The sequence below is a fragment of the Camelina sativa genome, chromosome 1 (genome assembly GCF_030686135.1).
Source record: "Camelina sativa cultivar CO46 ecotype springtype chromosome 1, ASM3068613v1".
NCBI classification, from domain to species: domain Eukaryota; kingdom Viridiplantae; phylum Streptophyta; class Magnoliopsida; order Brassicales; family Brassicaceae; genus Camelina; species Camelina sativa.
This window is the reverse complement of record NC_141880.1, coordinates 1561548-1581876: the sequence shown is the minus strand read 5'-3', so window position 1 is coordinate 1581876 and position 20329 is coordinate 1561548. Positions and strand designations below refer to the sequence as shown.

General features: G+C 37.1%; 5 protein-coding genes, 2 long non-coding RNA genes and 1 pseudogene across 7 annotated transcripts; 5 read left to right on the top strand and 3 right to left on the bottom strand.

Annotated features, from left to right (window-relative positions):
* The first annotated feature begins 1631 nt into the window (after positions 1–1631).
* LOC104703838 (hevein-like preproprotein) lies at positions 1632–3112 on the top strand. Its single transcript, XM_010419957.3, has 2 exons — positions 1632–2379; positions 2809–3112. Exons 1-2 carry the CDS (start codon positions 1969–1971, stop codon positions 2977–2979), a joined length of 582 nt encoding a protein of 193 aa, XP_010418259.2. The 5' UTR covers positions 1632–1968; the 3' UTR covers positions 2980–3112.
* Positions 3113–4350: 1238 nt separating this feature from the next.
* On the top strand, positions 4351–5186 carry LOC104703742 (pathogenesis-related protein PR-4). The gene is made up of 2 exons (XM_019237487.2): positions 4351–4682; positions 4842–5186. The coding sequence occupies exons 1-2, from the start codon at positions 4422–4424 to the stop codon at positions 5004–5006; spliced, it is 426 nt and encodes a 141-aa protein (XP_019093032.1). The 5' UTR covers positions 4351–4421; the 3' UTR covers positions 5007–5186.
* A 230-nt stretch (positions 5187–5416) lies between these two features.
* On the top strand, positions 5417–6203 carry LOC147949450 (uncharacterized). The gene is made up of 2 exons (XR_015562151.1): positions 5417–5819; positions 5893–6203. It is a non-coding gene; the product is annotated as an uncharacterized LOC147949450 (long non-coding RNA).
* Positions 6204–6969: 766 nt separating this feature from the next.
* On the bottom strand, positions 6970–11039 carry LOC147949449 (uncharacterized; annotated as a pseudogene).
* Positions 11040–11532: 493 nt separating this feature from the next.
* On the top strand, positions 11533–12209 carry LOC147949448 (uncharacterized). The gene is made up of 2 exons (XR_015561974.1): positions 11533–11745; positions 11866–12209. It is a non-coding gene; the product is annotated as an uncharacterized LOC147949448 (long non-coding RNA).
* On the bottom strand, positions 12198–15244 carry LOC104703659 (uncharacterized). Its single transcript, XM_010419749.3, has 13 exons — positions 14987–15244; positions 14652–14714; positions 14413–14583; positions 14187–14318; positions 13949–14088; positions 13768–13854; positions 13543–13668; positions 13302–13442; positions 13155–13220; positions 12965–13066; positions 12703–12873; positions 12538–12617; positions 12198–12452 (listed from the first exon to the last, which is right to left on the bottom strand). The coding sequence occupies exons 1-13, from the start codon at positions 15015–15017 to the stop codon at positions 12392–12394; spliced, it is 1371 nt and encodes a 456-aa protein (XP_010418051.1). The 5' UTR covers positions 15018–15244; the 3' UTR covers positions 12198–12391.
* A 162-nt stretch (positions 15245–15406) lies between these two features.
* On the bottom strand, positions 15407–16961 carry LOC104703569 (uncharacterized). The gene is made up of 2 exons (XM_010419635.3): positions 15910–16961; positions 15407–15814 (listed from the first exon to the last, which is right to left on the bottom strand). The coding sequence occupies exons 1-2, from the start codon at positions 16412–16414 to the stop codon at positions 15735–15737; spliced, it is 585 nt and encodes a 194-aa protein (XP_010417937.1). The 5' UTR covers positions 16415–16961; the 3' UTR covers positions 15407–15734.
* A 170-nt stretch (positions 16962–17131) lies between these two features.
* Positions 17132–20273, top strand: LOC104703470 (receptor-like protein kinase ANXUR1). Its single transcript, XM_010419528.3, has 2 exons — positions 17132–19986; positions 20071–20273. The coding sequence occupies exon 1, from the start codon at positions 17427–17429 to the stop codon at positions 19983–19985; it is 2559 nt and encodes an 852-aa protein (XP_010417830.1). The 5' UTR covers positions 17132–17426; the 3' UTR covers position 19986; positions 20071–20273.
* Positions 20274–20329: the final 56 nt, after the last annotated feature.

Genomic DNA, 20329 nt, shown 5'->3' with positions numbered 1-20329 from the left:
ACATTTCAATAAGTTGACTAAAATGCCATGAAAGGTTAAGTAGTCGTAAGAACCAGCAACAAATTGAAGTTGAATAGTATTTTCGTATCAATAGAACTTGATCAGGACCAACAATGAACATTTGACAGATACACACAAAGAACCCAAAATTCAATTTACTTGTTTTACAAAATTAGTTACAATTAACGTTTTTTGGTTGAAACTGAAAACATATATGAGAAACTTCAATATAGATCAAGGTAATGTCTAATGTGGGTGGTGGAAAGGGCAAGAGCATGTGGATAGTGTAGAGTTGCTGGGGGACAATACTTTAATGTATTCTAAATAAATTAATAACGTCTTCTTTAATATGTATGCTCCATTATTGATGCTTTACGCTGTCATCGACATCCATCGCCTCAACAAACAATGGAACGATGATAGTGCTTTATTAATTACATCTTTATTTAACTAATTTTTTGATAAAATTTGATCAACTCACCAATTGGTTGTAAAAGATGTTAAAAAAATGGCTGCTTACGAACAAATACGCTGGTACGAATTAACAAAAGAAAGTGAAAGATTCAAGAAGTGTTCTAAGATGAAGATCCACTTAGCTAGTCAAATAGACGAAATCAAGTTTCTCAATAAAAGTGAGTTGTTGATTTTAGCGAGGAAATGCTGGCGAAGTTTGGGCAAACAAAAAATCATAAAATTTTGAGAGCTCATATGAATCAAGCACCGTCACTTGGCCTTGATTCGAAAGATAAAGTAGGCTATGTCAAATTATGAATTACATAGATATAGAAAAACAAAGTTGAATTGAATTATATTATAGGTCATATGTAATTGAAATTAATCTTTCATATATGGGCAGAATGATAGTTAGAATTTTAAATCATTGCGAGAAAAGGGGGATCGGCAAAGATGTGGGCTATATCTGATATGGCCTACGTACGTACGTAACGTACAAACTCTTCCACAGTTCCACTCGTCGTCTTTCTTATTCGCTGGTTTATCCTTGTCAGTTGTAACCAATTCGAAACGGACTTGATATGGGCTCAGTTTCGTCTAACCAGCCCGTCTGGCCCATTAAGCTCACAAACAAACAACTCAAGTTGACTGAAGTCAACATTCAGAGGCCTCTCGCTAGGTGTCAAAGTGGAAAATTCATCTGTTGTATTGTCACCAAAACAATTATTACTAGGAGTTGTATGGAACCATTGTTTCCTTACGCACCACCACCATAGAAGACATTTTACGCTGCTAAGCGAATTAAAAAAACTTAAAATAATCCAAAATTGACAAAATCAATGGATCTATCATGTAGACTTTGATTAGTCAAATGAACGAATCAATACGATATTTATTGTCAATGAGAGCGACTCTTATCTACCAAAGGTCCGTCCAAGGCTGCTATTTTCTTCTACAAACAAAAACATTCACAATTAGCCGCCTCTCTTCATTAGTCATCATCTGTTTCTTGATGCACGAGTATACACACAATGCTCCCTTGTTTTAAACCGTCCGATTAGATAACATTGACCAGTTAAGCTCCCGTTTAAAGAATATCGACGGTTCTTAGACACTCATATGATCATATCCATCACGCCATCTTAATTACTCGTAAAAGAGTACTATGCCATGGATTTTTTTCCAAATATTATTTCACTTCTTAGTTTAATTGTCTTTTCCAATGATTAAAAAAGTTTACGAATTTCCAAATTACTTTAATTTCAAAGGAGATTGAAACCACTTACAATTTTAAAACTTTAACAACATAGGTAATATATACAGAGTTTCCAACAAATTAAAAATTAAATATCCAAGTAGTATTATATAGTATATATTTAACGTCTGTAATTAAATCAATTGGGTAAAATCACAAGAAAAAACATTACTATTATATATATTCATATGTATATATATATATATATATAGACACATGCATTAGAATTAGACCACCAAGAATACAAAAACCTACCGATCATGAATATCAGACTTTGCATAACCATCATACTTTTATCATACACCGCGGCCACGGTGGCCGGACAACAATGCGGCCGTCAAGCTGGTGGTCGTACTTGTCCCGGTAACATCTGCTGCAGCCAGTACGGGTATTGCGGCACCACGCCAGAGTATTGTTCTCCGGCTAATAACTGCCAGAGCAATTGTGGGGGTAGCGGACCTAGCGGTTCAGGTGAGAGCGCGAAGAACGTACGCGCCACTTACCATATTTACAATCCGGCGCAGAACAATTGGGATCTGAGAGCCGTGAGTGCTTACTGCTCCACGTGGGATGCTGATAAGCCGTACTCGTGGCGGAGCAAGTATGGCTGGACTGCCTTCTGCGGACCGGCTGGACCTCGTGGTCAAGCTTCTTGCGGCAAGTGCTTAAGGGTAAGTTAATTATCTTTTTTTTCTAAATTTATCTTTATATATAACATGATCCAACCAAATCTGCTTTTAATCCAAGTTAACTGAAAATAGGCACCTAAAATATTATTTCCAAATCCTTTTTATACCTAAAATAAGTATGATTTTGACAGATTATTTTAATATTAGGATCAAAGTTAACAGATCAATTAGTATTTTTTTTTTTTTTTTTTTTACATTCAGATCTTGTTATTAGTATGTTTTTTTTACATGCAAATTCAGAAAAATCCAGTAAGAACCTGATGAAATATTATAGAGATTTTAAAAGATACTATTATAATGTACATCAACTTTAATATCGTACTTTAGCTTGCTATATATATATATATATATATATAGCCGATAAATATAGACTATATAGTGATTAACAGCGGTGTGTATAAATGAATACAGGTGAGAAACACAAGAACAAATGCTGCAGTAACGGTGAGAATAGTGGACCAATGTAGCAATGGAGGATTGGATTTGGATGTTGCAATGTTCAATCAAATAGACACCGATCGTAATGGCTATCAGCAAGGCCATCTCATTGTTGACTACCAGTTTGTTAACTGTGGGGATTAATGAACTCATTGGGCAGCCTGATTCTAATTAAAAACATCTGTATTCCGAGGTTATATCGGTCTATACATACAATAAAAGACTTGTGTGTTAAGGATATGTTTCGCATAAATAATTAAGGAACTTATTATATGAAGATCGATACTTCTTCGGCAGTACTTATTATTACATATTAATTAATTAAATCCAAAAACTATAGATAAAAGAATACTAATGGATAAAAAAAAAAGAATACTAATGGATAAGGTGACTACACATATCGAATTTCTAGGATCAAAATGACATGAGATCAGATATACAAGATGTAAATATGTAATGTCATAGACCGGGGAATAACGTTCTACGTACAATTATTAATATACGAACGGTGGTCTTGGCAAGACGTGCACGTTTTGATTAGAAAATGGCAAGTTGGTAACTTTGTCTTGTCTTTCTTCTGTCTCTAGGTATTTTTATTGATTAGATAACATAAATACTTGTGATAAAACTAATAACAAAAAGAAATGTCTATAACTGAAAAAGGTTGGCAAAAAAGTAATTTTTTTTTGAAAATACACATTTCTTCACTAGAATTAAGTATTTCCTTATACAAGTGTTAAAACTATATTACTTAATAAAAATTAATTAATAATGTCAAACATACGAATCAAAACGATGGAATAAACATCAAACTCGGTTATTTTCTATTATATTAAAATTTTTAACATTCAAATTTATTTTATTAATCCAATAATTTATAACCATTTTTTTTTGTCAACCACTGGGCTACAACAGACCCACCCATTAGCCTAATCCATACATCCATAGTGATCATGACTCGATATCTGGTGTGATGATGCCTTGTGCATTAAGAACTTACCATTGACCACTACATTAAAGTCACTTCACTTAATTATAACCCTATTTAATAAATAGTAATTTTTGTATTAATTTATTTATTAGAATATTATATATATATAGTAGTTGAGTTAAATTTTTCATTTTTTTTGTTGTCGAATTAAAATTAAAATATTTAAGTATTTAGATTAAATTACTTGAAAAAGATTAACCAAAAGCTATACATGGATGTCCAAAAAATTATTGTAGAAATTATAATGTCCTAGATATGATAGCGAGGAGAGAAAGCCTCTTATTGTAGACGGCCATATAGCCAATTAATGTCTAAGAAGAAGGCCAATTAAGCTACACTGTTGCAGATTTAGATTTTTATTTTCTTACTACGTCAAGCAAAATTATATTTTTCCATAACCCAAAATATAATGGTACTAGAAACGTCTACAAAGAATAGTAATAACATTGAATATTCAAATCAAAGCCAAAGAGTTATAAACAACGGTCAAAACTTTTTATTAGGCTAAACTAGTCAAATCATAGTATATATTGTCTATAAATAGAGTTTCATCATTTCTTTAATTAAAGAAACATTAAAATAACTGAGAAAAAGAATGTCAAGAATTAGCATATGTGTGTTTGTGTTGCTATGTGCCTTTGGGGCCAAAGCAGCCGCTCAATCCGCTCCTAGCGTAAGAGCAACTTACCATTTCTACAATCCTGCACAAAACAACTGGGATCTTTACCGAGTAAGTGCGTATTGCTCAACGTGGGATGGGAACCAACCGCTTGAGTGGCGTCAGAGGTACGGCTGGACTGCTTTCTGTGGTCCAGTTGGACCGACCGGTCGTGACTCTTGCGGTAAATGCTTAAGAGTAAGTCACTAATTTTATCTCTTTCAAAAATCACGTATTGAAGCAAACGTCGTTATCATGTATATAAAATAGTGGGCATGTGTCATACATATCCTATTCCGTTTAATGCTTCTTAGCGTCTTAAACGTAATATTATTAATAACCAAAAACAATACACAGGTAACGAATACTGCGACAAGAGCGCAAGCAACGGTGAGAATCGTTGATCAGTGTAGTAACGGCGGTTTGGACTTAGACGACGGCGTTTTCAAGCAGCTTGATACTGATGGTCAGGGATACGCTCGTGGGCACTTGATTGTCAGTTACGAGTTTGTCAACTGCTGAAGATCTTCATCTATTGATCTTCTGTTCATATATATAGCACATATATATCTCCTTATTATATATATGCTAATAAGATGAAAATAAATGCTACCATGTCTTATCTTTCATAACAAAAAGAAAATAATGTATGTGAAAATTATAGTTGTTAAGGAATAAAGTGATAATTGGGTTTTAATATAACGGTTAATCCATGCAAATATTTGCATCCGTATGCTACATACCGGCGACAGCAAGGAAGTAATCATTCACTGATCCAAAAATTCCAAATACTTAAAAATTGGGACCCCGTAGGCTCGTACGATGCCATAACCCCTAAAGACTAAAGAGACATAACATCTAAACATCTGTCCCCTCTAATAAATGATCAATCTTATTTCCTCTTAAAGCTTCCAATTTCCACCACAAAGCTTGAAAAGCAGCCATAGACATCCCAATGATCCCTTGCATCTTCCTCACACAAATAACTAAATATTTTCAAACCAAGAATATTTGAGCGAGCAAGAAATTAAAAATCCAAAAACCACAAATCTCAAGATAAAAAAAAAAGAAAAGCAAAATCCAACATATATACAACACAACTTTAGCAAGGTAACAAGGTTATGGAGAGGTGAAGAAAATGCTAAATTCGTATAGAACAAAAAGTTTAGCCCATCGGAACCTCATAACTTCACTGAGACTTTATATGATGGGGGCGGTCACAATCATAGGTAACTCATTGATGATGTTTGGCGTGAATGATTTGAAGAGTTTGCCTTTGAACGTTTGTCATATGCTTGATTTAAATACCATGAACTAGGATGAGAAACAAACCATGTAAGTCACCATCTGTCTGTCTTCTTTCATAGTTAATTGTTATGTCTAACTAACTGGTGTAAAAATTTTGCAGTGGTTCACCACCATCTCCAAGATCTTTTCATGTTGTTGCTTCTTACAAGGACATAAAGATTTTATATATATGGTGGCTTGTTTACCGTAGACATACTTGATGGCTATGGTGGACTTTGTCAGCAATACAATTGTTAATATACAACAAAGTAATGACAATTATATATAAAATGTAGATACAATTGTTAATATATTTATTGAGAAATTATTTAAATTATTCGTTTACATGATTGTGAGAAAGACTCTTGATAATTAAAAAATTTCAATGCACTTTAAATTTTGTAGTATATTTGTGAAGTAGTAATAAACTAATTTTATACTCCCTTCTTGAAACTAATGTTTTGCAATAAAAACAACTTAAATATATACATCTAGTTTCTAAAAAAAAAAGTGTACCAACTTGGTTCATTTTGTCTCAAAATGTATTTACTAATGTTTTTATCAAAAATAATAGATGATCGTTTATACTTCAGTGATAAAAATAGTTTGCACACTTCATTTTGTTTGATATAACTGTTGAAGAAAAAATTATATTAATTTTTTGAAGATTATATCAATAAGAAAAGATTCAAGTTAATGAAGATTATATTAAATGAATTAGTACTAAGAACAACTTATTTTATCATATATAAATTCATAATAATATTAGGATTCATAATATTATTTCGGAATTAATATGTTTTTAATTTCTTAAATTAATAGGATTTTGTTGTTGAGAAAAAAAAACCTGATAAAAAGGTTCCTTTTTGTAAAAGGGAAAAAAAATATCTTGTTTAATAATCTTTTTAGGTTGGGAGAAAAATAACTCATCTACTCGTAAAACTATTTAATATCTAAATTGTTGCTAATTTTAAACGTGCGGCTTAACTGTTCTTTACGTTCATCGCAGAACTATTAACGATGTTAAGATCTAACCACACGTGTTTGTATAGATATATACAACATCTTTTTGCTATAATTTCGATAAATTGACATGGTCTAGTGGTCTTATTTGAATTAATTAATAGCCCTCTGATGCCGGTTCGATCTCTCCCCCTTGCATTTTTTTTTTTTTAACTGCCAAATCCCATATATTAAGTTATCGGAGATGACTTTCTTCGTTAGAGAGCCAATTAGGTTCCGACGAGCTTACATGGAAAAAACAGAAACTTCGTGCTCTTGCACATTTTGCAAGTTTATCGGCACGTATATTATCTTCTCGAGGAATATATCTAATACTAAAGTTAGCAAATCTATCTCTGAAATAAATAAAATTCTGATGAAAAGGTCGACCAATCTTCAATATTAGACATCATCGTTAGGAGATCTAAGCAATCCGTAGCAAAGAGAGCTTTATCTAAGTTCAAGGCCAAAAGGCACTTCATAGCCCAAACAAGGGTGTCTAGCTCTGCATGTAAGGGAGATAGGCTTCTACGCGAACCTTTAAGCCCCATTTGCAAGAATCTAGCACCGAAAGAAGCAATCCAGCCGTGTCCACTCCTATCCACCTCTGCATGCCAAGATCCGTCTATAAAACATACAAGGCAATCTTATGGGATTTGGGTCGATATGCCTGCTTCTACTAACTCTGATGGTATGTCTCTATTGTTCGCTCTTCTCCATACTTCTTCTTCTTGGATGGCTTTCTCCAGAGTATCTTGCGGAGACTCGGATATACTTTCAAAAACTTTCTTGTTTCTTGCCTTCCAAATGTACCACATCATCCAAGGGAACGTCCTCAAGTTTTGATCAATTGCACCAAAGTCTCTACCGCGCCGATATAGAAAATCGAGGTTGCTATATAGGGAAGATGAAGGGAACACCATAGGATGGGAAGATATTGTCGATAAGGCCCATACTTGACGTGCTGGGGGGACATTCAAATAGTATATGATTTATAGTTTCCTCCTCCCCTCCACATCTAGGACAATCTTTAACTCTACCAATATGGCGATAATGCAGGCGTTGACATGTAGCCAAGCACCCAGTCACACATTGCCACACGAAATGTTTAAGCTTTTGTGATGTTTTTAACTTCCATGCTTGCGCCTTGAGTGTTGTAACACTTGGCTCCTGAAAAGGGAGGTCGCAAACAGGGCGAGAGATAGCTCTCGCGGCTTTGTACCCAGACTTAACGGTATAATTCCCAGACTTTGTCAAGGTCCAAGAATAACCATCCCTCGAGGCATTTAAGCTCGGTTTGATTCCCAAAATAAGGGTAATTTCTTTCGGGGGGAAAAGTTCCCGAAGACGTTCCAGCTTCCACTTTTTTGTATTGTAGTCGATAAAAGTGTTAACACATATCAAGGGATTTCTCTCAATATTTAATCCTTGTGGCGGCCGCACAGGAGTATCTGGGATCCACGGTTCAGTCCAGATGCACTTGTTGAACCCCGAACTTATGGTCTTGCGGATTCCGTACGAGAGAACATGTTTTGCCGCCAACATGCTTCTCCAACCATATGAGGGTCGATTGGATACTTGTATCTCTAATGGACTACAATATCGAAAGTATCTCCCTTTGAGAACTTTACTAAGGAGGGAATCTGGATATCTCAGCAACCTCCATAGCTGCTTTGCCAAAAGAGCAAGATTAAATTCTTCTAGTGTTCGGAAACCTAGCCCACCTTCAGAAAGTTGAGTACACATCTTCTCCCATGAGATCGAGTGTAGACCTCTATTATCTGCTCTATTGCTCCACCAAAAATCAGCAATCGCACTAGTTAGTTTTGAACAGATAGCTTTTGGTAAGAGAAAACACGACATTACATATGTCGGAATTGCTTGTGCCACTGATTTTATCAGGACTTCCTTGCCTCCCTTGGATAGGGATTTTGAGGTCCATAAGTTCACCCTCTTATGGAGTCTGTCCCTTACAAATGCAAAGATTTGTGCTTTTGACCCATGAATCTTCTCAGGGAGACCCAAGTATGTACCCATGCCTCCTTCTTGTGATATTCCAACAATAGATTTGATCTCTTGTCGTATATGGGACGAGACCTCGGTTCCAAACATGATGGAAGATTTAGAGAAGTTGATTTCTTGTCCGGACGCCTCGCCATAAAAGCGGATTATATCGATAATTTCTTTGCATGGCTGAGGATCAACTTTACAAAAGAATAAACTATCGTCTGCAAAAAGTAAGTGGGAAACCTGTGGGCTTGCGTTCGAGATACGTAAACCCTGAATGTTCTCCTCTCTTTCGGCATTCCTAATTTGAGCGATTAAGGCCTCTGTGGAAAGTATAAATAGATACGGGGAGATCGGGTCCCCTTGACGAATCCCACGTGTTGGCCTAATCCGACCCTTGGGCTCCCCATTGATCAAAATGCGGTAGGAGACGGAAGTAATGCATTGCATTATCCAACCCACCCATTTTTGATCAAATCCCATTTTTTTCATCAAAGCTCGTAGGAAATTCCACTCCACCCTATCATAAGCTTTACTCATGTCCGTCTTAATTGCCATGAATTTCTTACGGTTGGCCTTGTTAGAACGGAGAGCATGGAAGTTTTCTTGGGCGATGAGGATATTATCTGTGATTAATCTGCCTGCTACCAAGGCAGATTGGGTTTCGGATATAAGTTCCGGTAAAAACCTCTTGAAACATAAGCTCAAAATTTTTGAGATCACCTTATAGCTCACATTACACAAGCTAATAGGGCGGAATTTTGACATTTCACGGGGTCGTTTTCCTTTCGGGATTAAACATATATTTGTTTCATTTAGCTTGCCATCAAAGATTCCAGAGCTAAAGAAAATTTTCACCATTTTAGTGAGTTCACCTTTTATTGTTTCCTAAAATTTTTGAAAGAACAAAGCAGTCATCCCATTTGGACATGTAGCCTTTCCCGGGTTCAGGGAGAACAATGCTCATTTGACTTCCTCTTCTGATATTTCTTTTGTAAGATGCTCGTTCATAGCAGGTGTGACCAAAGTAGGAACATCCTTAATGGCCATTGTAGGATTGCTCGCATTCGAGGATGAAAAAAGCTTGTTGAAGTAATCCACCGTAACTTTTTCTATTCCTTCTTCTGTATCAACCCATACTCCAATCTGATTAAGAATGTCAATGATCTTGTTCCTTGCCCTCCTTTGTTTTGTGGAAGCGTGGAAGAATTTTGTATTTTTATCTCCTTCTGCAAGCCACAGTTCTCTGCTTTTTTGGTGACACTATACTTCCTCTTCCCTATAGGCCTCACAGAGCTGCCATTTTAGATTGAGCAGAGTTTCCTTCGATGCTTGATCATCTTCATAGGTCTCATCAATCTTTACTTGGAGCTCTTTAATCAATTTTTCTGAGTTTGTTTGATTATTGTTCTTCCAAATGGAGATAGCTCGTTTGCAATTGTGGATTTTTTTCATGATTGATCGTTCGACGGAAAAATCTTCATCTCCCCATCCATCTAACACTGCCTCTTTAAGGCCTGGCTTATCAATCCACCTCTTATCAAACATAAACCTTCTCAAAAACTTTTTTGGACGTGTTAGTATTGATGCGAGGAGAGGACGATGGTTTGAACCCCACATCTTCAAGTACTCCACATTAATGTGGGAAAAGATATTGTGCCACTCTTCGTTTCCCATGGCTCTATCCAAGCGACACCGAATCTTACCATTTGACTGTTGACCAATCCATGAAAATTGATTTCCTTGAAAAGGAAAGTCGATTAACCCACATGAATCAATCATAGCACGAAAAGGTAGAAATGAGGCTTCTGATCTTTTTTTCCCTCCCCTCTTCTCATGATTCCCTGTTATTTCATTGAAATCTCCTATAATAAACCATGCTTCGGGTCGAGTGACTCCAATACGCATTAATCGTTCCCACACATATTCACGATTTGCAGGGACAGGATAACCGTAGATAAAAGTCATAAAAACTCGGTTTCCATTAATGATGTCTATTAAACGATCATCTAACAACAAAAACTTAACCGGATAGTCTTTTGAATAGAGAAGAGCTAAACCTCCACTAGTGCCATCAGGCTCAACAGTTTGGAGATTGTCAAATCCTAAATCAACTTGCAAGGTTTGCAGAAATGTCTTTTCATTCTTGGTCTCAGATAAAAACATAAAACCTGGAGAGTACATGCGGCACATCTCTCACAGTCGACGAGAAGTCTTTTTAGCTCTCGCCCCTTAACAATTCCATGCCAAAGTTCTCATAAATTAGTTCCGGAAAGAGATTGATACCCCATTGTACTAATGTTGTGTTGAGTAATTTTTAATTCTGAGAGTATATAATTCTCGGAACGAGGGATGGAAACTGATATTCTATGATTTCTCAGTTTTAACAAATCGAATTTATTGTCTTCACAATTCAGTGAAAAATGTTTTCTCTCATGATATGAGGACATTGGTAACTTGCATAACACCATCAAAAAGAAGTGTGACACGTATGGTGGCATTGGTAAACATTCCATGTAGGAAGATTGTTTAAATGAACTCTCTTTAAAAGAGGAAATTAGAACAATTAGGTGCATAGCATTGGGCCTTGGGGACATGTTCTCTAATGGGCCATCAAAATTCCACGAAACAGCCTTTGCATCAAAGGCCCACCAAGAAGTCTCGTGTTGACCTAGATACGTCATAATCGGAGCACAGCGATGACGGCTACTAGCTTCCAGGGAGAAAGAGATTCTCGGTTAACAGCATAATCAGCCTGAAAAGGTACTCCGACCACCGGATCTTGAGAACCCACTGTCAGATCTTGAACGCCGACCACAGACAGCCACAGCCCAAGAGATTTCTTCAGAGACTTTGAACGTCGAGCTTTCTTCACAATTGTGGAAATGGTTATGTAAAAAAACACGCCAGAAAAAGCTAAGCCGGCGGAGGGGGAAAAGAAACTGAAGCTTCTGCCTTGATTGAGGTATCTTAGTGCTCATTGCAGGAAGAGGAGCTGGGAGTAAGGCTTGAGAAGAGTTAAACCAAGCTTGCAATGAACTTTGCATGAAGCTAGAAATTATAAGTGAGACTCTGCATTTTGCAGGAAAAATCTCCCAAGAGAAGTGAAACTTGGGAAAGAGAAACTGGGATAAAGAGAGGTGTTTGAAGATGATGAATATTCATCAGGCCTAGGAGAAGAAAAACTCAGCTTCGAGATCCAGATTCAAAAAATTGAACTGGGTAGAACTTCGGGAGACGTGCCTGAGAGCATCACGAGTTCAATCTTTCACAAGAAAGATAAATCTACAATTGTGTGTAAGTTACTAAGAATAAAATTATAAATGACTACAGTATATATAAACCGGGTAATTTGAAATGGTATACGAATGATGATGATGATGATATAAACTGTTGTCCAATAATTTATAGCTGATCTTTTCACTCCAATCAAATCGCGCATTAAGTTTCCGGTTAGGGTTCACAATAACAAAAAAAATCCGACCACAAACAAAACTTGGTTCCTAAAAAACATTTCAGTACATTAAGCAAGTGCATATGAGGGAGAACAAGATAAGAAGCAGATCAAAACTTCATACAGATACTAAATGGAGCCATCTCTAGAATAGATCTTATGATTTCGCCTTTACCTCATCCTTCCCATGAAACTTCCTTCCTGCATCTACAGCTTCTCTGTAGAAGAAAAGAGAGGTAACAAACATCATTTATCTTGAAACACGATAAGGAAACAAAAACATCATAAGGGTTTCTCACGAACCTGAAAGCATCAACGAGCTCCTTGCTTTCAGGGCTAAGCAATACTCCCTCGTAAAAAGCATTGGCTGCCTCCTCAAACCGCTGGGGATTCATGAGAAGATTGGTGAATCATACAGTTTCAATGATTAACGATCAAATCTATTTAGTGGAAATAGATGGATCTTACCTCTAGCAAACGCAGAGCAGCGCCTTCTCTGAAACAAGCTTTAGGCCAATCGGGTTTTAGTTCTCTGCAGGCTTTGGCATCGGATAAGGCATGCTCAGCTTGTCCTAACCGCAACCAGCAGAGGCTTCGGTTTGAGTATAAGGTATGATCCGTTGGGTCAAAATCAATTGCCTATGTTCAAACAAAAATGCAACAAAATCACATATATGCCTAAATTAAGAATCTTGTTCTGATTTTTAGAAGAAGTTTTAGAGTTGAATACTTGTGTGTAAGCGTCAATAGCCATCTGGAAATCTTTTCTGTGAAAGGCGTCTTGTCCTCTTGCTTTTGCTTCTGCAGCTTTCGCCTTTGCTTCTGGGGAGACCTGTGGAAGTTTATAAATGATAATCTTCTTCAAGTACTCAAAAAAACTCAATGTAAGAGAAATGCATATCAATCAAAGTATGAAGTACCTCAGGAAGATCTCTCTTGATCCCAGTCTCTCCGGATTTCGCCTTGTTTGCGTTTTCCTCTTGTTCCTGAATATGTTTTAAGTTGTTTCAGACAAGATGTATCAAAGTAGTTGAGAGTGAAAACCAGGAGAGATGTAATATCCATACTTTGTTTGCTTTCATGTGAGCGAGGATTCCATCTACTGTCCAGTCCGAAACAGATTCGAGTTTTGTTGTCAACGGGAAGAGGATCTCAACAACCTTTCTGTTGTCTCTAGCAGCCGCAACTTCTATTGGCTTGTTGCCTTCCTGAGAGTTTACGGTAAAATCAGCAAAGTTAGACAAGAATTGTTTCATATCGGATCAAATGAGCAATTTGCTAATGAACTGATTTCCAAGTTGGTTTTACCTCGTCTTTCTGATTTGGATCAGCCCCAGCTTTAAGTAAACAGTTGATTAGCTCAAGGTTTCCAATATCAGCCGCAATGTGCAATGGAGTTGCACCACCAGCAAAAACGTTAGCTTTGGCACCTGCCTGTAGAAACGAAAAGAACATTATTGTGTTAGCTCGGATTTAAGATGCTTGGAAACTGAACCAACGCAATACAAGAGATTAAGAAGATGTCATTCATACCTTGACCAACAACTCTAAGCATGCTAGAGAACCAGCAGCCACTGCAGATAACAACGGAGTGATATCATCTTCAGTCTCAGCATTAGGCTGCAGAATCACCAAACGAAGAAAATTTTTTTAAGGTTTATTGGAAAGTACGGTTCCAGATGGATCATTATATAGAGATAAGAAAAAAGTTTACATTGGCATTGTGTTGTAACAGGACTTCCACAGCATCTTTTTGGTCGTGGCCAGCAGCCCAGATTAATGGCGTGCCAGATTCACTTTCAGAATCAACAGGAACACCTCTGGAGAGCAATTCCTTTAGCAACTCGATTTCTCCTAATAAATGTATAGAGAAGACATAATAAGTAAAACAGAACACTGCATGACTGGAAAAATTTGAAATCAAATTAGTAACAGAGAAACTGATAACCAACCAGTCCCAGCCGCATGATGCAATGCTGTGGCTCCTAGTTCACTTGCTATATTAGGGTCAGCTCTGTGCTCTAAAAGATACTTTGCCGTTCCAATCTGTCCTTGTCTTGCAGCATGAACAAGCGCAGTATCCCCTGCAAAAACCATAACAATCTCACAGATCAAGTTTCAAATTAATGAGTTTGGGAATAAAAAGCAAAGTGTAAAAATACAAAGAAACACACAAACCAGCTTCATCTTTGGCATCAGCATTGAGTTTCAGCTCTTCTAAAAGATAGCTACATATATCAGTTTGCCCTTCTCTTGCAGCAAAGTGAAGCGCCCCACGTTTGTTTGCGTCTTTAATACTCTCCACAGTTTTTGTCAAGTCTTTTCCTTCATCAAGCTCCTTAGCAACCTCTGCTTGGAGAAGTGATATTAGTAGACAAAAACAAATATTGAGAAAAAAAAAAAAAAAAGGAACTCACTCTTGAGGAATTCAAGGTTCCCTGTACAAGCTGCATTCAGGAATTGCTGAACTTTCTCCCTCGCTGGAGTAAGAATTCAAAGAAGAAACAAATTAGAGATTCAAACTAGCTAGAAAACTTAGACTCTCCCAGCAAGTGTTCAACTTCAATTCTTATCTACTTTGATTGAAACTAATACAAAACGGAAGAAAAAAACAAACTTGTCCATCAGATCAATTCAACTAAAGAAAACTAAGAGAACCCATCAAGGAATCTAGAATTGAAACGCATTGAAAGACAGAGAGATCGATACATCGTTCATTCGAAACATATAGTATAGCAGGAAGAGAGCAAACCTGCAAGAGCAGTAGAAGCATCAGGAGCCATAGCAGATACTAAGCCCTAACTTATGTGTCTCGGATAAGTTAATGAAACTTGGAAGTAGGTTTTTGGATATCTCTCCAGTTAGTTTGGTTCGTCGATACCGGAGTTTGTGTCTGATTATCAGAAATCTGAAGAAAGCTCGGAGTCAGAGAGGCTTCTAGGTTTTAAGAAGATTCGAGAGAGGAGGTGCTTTTTTTTAATCATTTTATAGTTTTGAAATTTACACCCTCAGATATTTAACTATTACGAAACACACCCTATAATTTATTTACTTTAAACATACACCCGACTTCTCAATTCTTACATCATAGACGCAAATTTGCTCATCTAGGTCTTTAGAGTTAAGATCAACAAAACAAAAAAACAAAAGAGAAATTGTTAGACAAATCGACTATCTAAAAAAGTTACATTTTATTTATCCAATTCAAGATCATATTGTAATCTTTGACAAATAAAACAAGATCATATTGTAATCTTTGACAAATAAAACAAGATCATAGTGTAATCGTTTTTTTTTTGTATACAGCTTATGAACAAGAGGTTTTTTTCGTTCTCATCTTGTGTTCCCTTTACAGAGTATATACAAAGCCATAATCTTCTTTTTCTTTTTTTTTTGTTTTTCTTTCAAAATTTTCTATTTTGAGGATCCTAATTATAAAGGATTTATGTTTCCTATCTCTCAAAAGAAAATATTGAAGCTTACAATCACATATACACTCATCAATAAGACTGCATAACAGAGCATGCTACTGCTTGTGCCCAGTGTCTCAATCTCTGCTTCATTTGTTGAGGATCATCCCCTACCAAGAAATAAAAAACCCGACAAAACATCAAATTAAAACTCATGCTTTTAAGCATTGTAAGAGTGACATTAATTCTTTTAATCTTTAATTACCTGGGCATAAGATCTTTAATGAATCTGAATCAGTTTTTTTGGGACTACACGGTATACTGTTCGAAAAGGTTGATGCAGATACGCTGCTGCTACGGCTGCTGCTAGGTGAAGGGAGAGGTGAGACCTGACGATTCACTGCAAAGTAAAGATCAAGAGCTGGTAATGTATTGCATAGCTTTTGTCCTGCTTCTTCATTGAAACCGAAACCTAGCTCAATCGACCCCTTTAGCTCGTTTAAATCCTCATCCGTTAGTTTCATTTGTACACTAAGATTATCTGAAATGCCTTTATGAAGCAGCTTCTTTTCTTGAATCATTATCATCTGACGTCTTCTTCTTTCCCAAGCAACGTCTCTTGGTGTTTCACACATAGAGAGCTGCTTTGATAACCGTTGTTTTGGTTTCTGTGAGGCCACCGGTGTTGTTGTTGTTGTTGTTGTTGTTTTGACCTCTGGAGACGTTGATCGTAAGATTGGCAATGTAAGGCCTTCTCTTCTTCTCACCATTTCTTTTTTGGTTTTCACTCGTTGTGTATATAAAGCAGAATGATCGGAAGCTAATGTGTTACGAAGAGGTGGCTTGTAAATGAAGATTAAGGGTTCTTCTTTTTGGTTTTGTTACCTCTTTTAAGAAGAGTTTATCAAAGCTAAGGGCTTTCAATCTTGTAAATTTTTTATGTATGTCCTTTGTCTGATGGCCGCGTGCGAACATTACGCGGCCAACAAAGAGGTTATAATGGGTCGGGTTGATCAGATATGTTCTTTATGCTCTTCTCTAGTAGGATTTTGCCCAACCCGACCAGATAACAGTTTTGGAAGACTCGAGGTGCTTTAATGGAGTATAGCAAAATAATTTCAACCATTGATCTATGCAATGGATATAGAGGTCAAAAAAGCTATTTTCCTCCATTGTTTAAATTTGATCATTGACTCATCCAGATCTTTCGGGGACTTTCTTTGTTTACATCCTTGACCATTCTAAGAAAAGAGTTTCGAAATTTATCCTAGTATTAGCTCGATCAAATCAAAAAAATTCAAATGTTTGTAACAATATGGTTTGAGGAGAGTTTCTATATTTAGATTAGATAAATTCATGTTGTAGTAAAAGGAAAAAACACGTCTTTTATTTTCTTTTAACAACAATATGCTAAACATAGCTTGTTCGAGTAATCCTCTCTACCATGAATTTTTTCTAACTACTTCTGTTTCTCTTCCAGAAAAAACAACGGAGATTGAGAAGAAAGAAAAAAACAGTAACCTCATTGTAGAGAAAACAAACTAAACAAAATAGAAAGAAAAGAAAAGAAAAGCCTACCTCAAGATTCTTGTCTTGCCTACTTTTTTGCTTCTTGTTGATCCATCGCAAGTCTTATTTTGAGTTTCCATGGTTAGGTTATAGAGAAAATAAGATAAAGAGCTTCCAATTTGATTTCTAGGCATTAAAGTGATCACCCTCTTGATCTTCGTTCTTGCGATTTTTCCTTGAGCCAGAGAGTTTATACCCGTTGATGTGTCAGCCATGAACGGGAAAACTCGAGTTCTCTTTTTCCTCTTGCCTCTCACGCTTCTCCTGATATCTCCAACTAGATGTAACGGTCAGGATTTCGCGCTGGGCTGCGGGGCATCAGAAGCTTCGACTGACCCAGACAAGAAAAAATGGGAACCAGATACAAAGTTTCTAAAGACAGGAAACTCAGTTCACGCAACAGCTACATATCAAGACCCTTCACTTCTCTCAACAGTTCCTTATATGACAGCCAGAATCTTTACAGCTCCAGCAACTTATGAAATCCCGGTTAAAGGAGACCAAAGACATTTGCTCCGGTTACATTTCTACCCATCAACGTACACCGGTCTCAACATTTCAAACTCGTATTTTGCTGTGGCTGCTAACGATGTTGTCCTGTTGAGCAATTTCAGCGCTGAGATTACGTGTCAAGCTTTGACACAAGCTTATCTGGTTAAAGAATATTCTCTTGCACCCACCGCGAAAGATGTTTTGAGCATCACGTTTACCCCATCAGACAAGCATAAAGACACATTCGCCTTTATAAACGGTATCGAGGTGATTCAAATGCCAGAACTGTTTGATACGGCGGTTCTTGTTGGTTTCGCAGATCAGACAGTTGATGCCAAGACATCAAATCTTCAGTCAATGTTTAGGCTTAATGTTGGTGGTCAAGACATCCCTGGAAGCCAAGACTCTGGTGGGTTAACAAGAACTTGGTACAACGATGCACCTTACATCTTTAGTGCGGGTCTTGGTGTTACACTTCAAGCAAGCACCAATTTTAGGATCAATTACCAGAAAATGCCGGTGTCTGTAGCTCCAGCTGATGTATATAAAACAGCAAGATCTCAAGGCCCGAACGGAGATATCAACCTCAAATCCAATCTTACATGGATGTTCCAGATTGATAAAAACTTCACTTACATCTTTAGACTTCATTTCTGTGAATTCCAGCTTTCCAAGATCAACCAAAAAGCTTTCAACATTTACATCAATAACAGAACAGCGCAAGCAGATACCACTCCTGCAGATATAATAGGATGGACTGGAGAAAAAGGAGTCCCTACTTACAAAGACTATGCAATATATGTTGATGGTAACAACGGAGGTGAAGAGATTACACTTCAGATGACTCCATCAACGTTTGGTCAACCGGAATATTACGATTCACAGCTTAACGGGTTAGAGATTTTCAAGATGGACACCATGAAAAATCTTGCGGGTCCAAACCCACAGCCGTCGCCTATGCAAGCTGAGGCAGAGGTTAAAAAAGAATTCAAAAGCGGAAAGACAACTGCTTTCATCATTGGCTCGGCAGGAGGAGTTGCAGCGGTTTTACTTTGTGCTTTGTGTTTCACGGTATACCAAAAGAAACGGAGATATCAAGGAGGCGATTCTCACACATCAAGCTGGCTTCCTATATATGGAAACTCTACCACATCAGGAACCAAATCAACCATCTCAGGGAAGAGCAACAATGGAAGTCACTTATCCAATCTCGCAGCAGGTTTATGCCGTAGATTCTCCTTGCCTGAAATCAAACACGGAACTCAAAACTTTGATGATTCCAACGTCATTGGAGTTGGAGGTTTTGGTAAAGTCTACAAAGGAGTTATAGACGGCACAACAAAAGTGGCAATCAAAAGATCAAACCCAAACTCAGAACAAGGACTCAACGAGTTCGAGACAGAAATAGAACTTCTCTCAAGACTAAGACACAAACACTTAGTCTCCTTGATAGGATACTGCGACGATGGAGGAGAAATGTGTCTAATATATGATTACATGGCACTTGGAACACTTCGTGAACATCTATACAACACAAAGAAACCACAGTTAACTTGGAAACGAAGGCTAGAGATAGCAATTGGAGCAGCTAGAGGATTACATTACCTTCACACAGGAGCAAAGTACACGATCATACACAGAGACGTGAAAACAACTAACATCCTTGTAGATGAGAACTGGGTGGCTAAAGTTTCAGACTTTGGGTTATCAAAAACAGGACCTAACATGAACGGAGGACATGTAACAACCGTCGTCAAAGGGAGTTTTGGATATTTAGATCCTGAATATTTCAGAAGACAGCAACTGACCGAGAAGTCAGATGTTTACTCATTCGGAGTTGTTCTGTTTGAAGTCTTGTGCGCAAGACCAGCGCTGAACCCAAATCTGCCAAAGGAACAAGTGAGTCTCGGAGATTGGGCAATGAACTGCAAACGTAGAGGAACATTAGATGATATAATCGATCCGAATCTGAAAGGGAAGATCAATTCGGAGTGTTTGAAGAAATTTGCAGACACGGCGGAGAAGTGTCTCTCAGACAGTGGGTTAGAACGGCCGACGATGGGAGATGTTTTGTGGAATCTTGAATTCGCACTTCAGCTTCAAGAAACTGCCGACGGGACTCGTCGGACTCCGAATCGTGGAGGAAGCTCCGAGGATGTCGGCGGTGGAGGAGGCATGGCGGCGGTTAACGTTGCCGGCAGAGACGACGTGAGTGATGATCTTTCTTCGGAAGATAGCAGTGGAATCTTCTCTCAGATTGTAAATCCTAAAGGGCGATAAGGTAATTTTGCAATATTTACATTTTCATTCTCCTAATTTTTTTAGTGTTAAAAATCTTAATTTTTTTTTTCTCTCTAATTGGCAGGATTAAAGAAAAGAAAAGGAATTTGGATTAAAAACTTGGAGATGATTTTACTTTTGAGTGATATGTTTACAAATAATTAATCGAAACATGTTTTAAGATAATATCCCCTTTTGTGATATTACATGTAATCACAATTATATTTGTATTTACAATTCCTAGTTAGAATTCCTTATTTTTTTTGTCCAATGTGAACTGTTTTACAATTTTGCCCTTATCTAAAAAAGGAAATTAAAAATCCACAATAAAAAGCGATATTAAC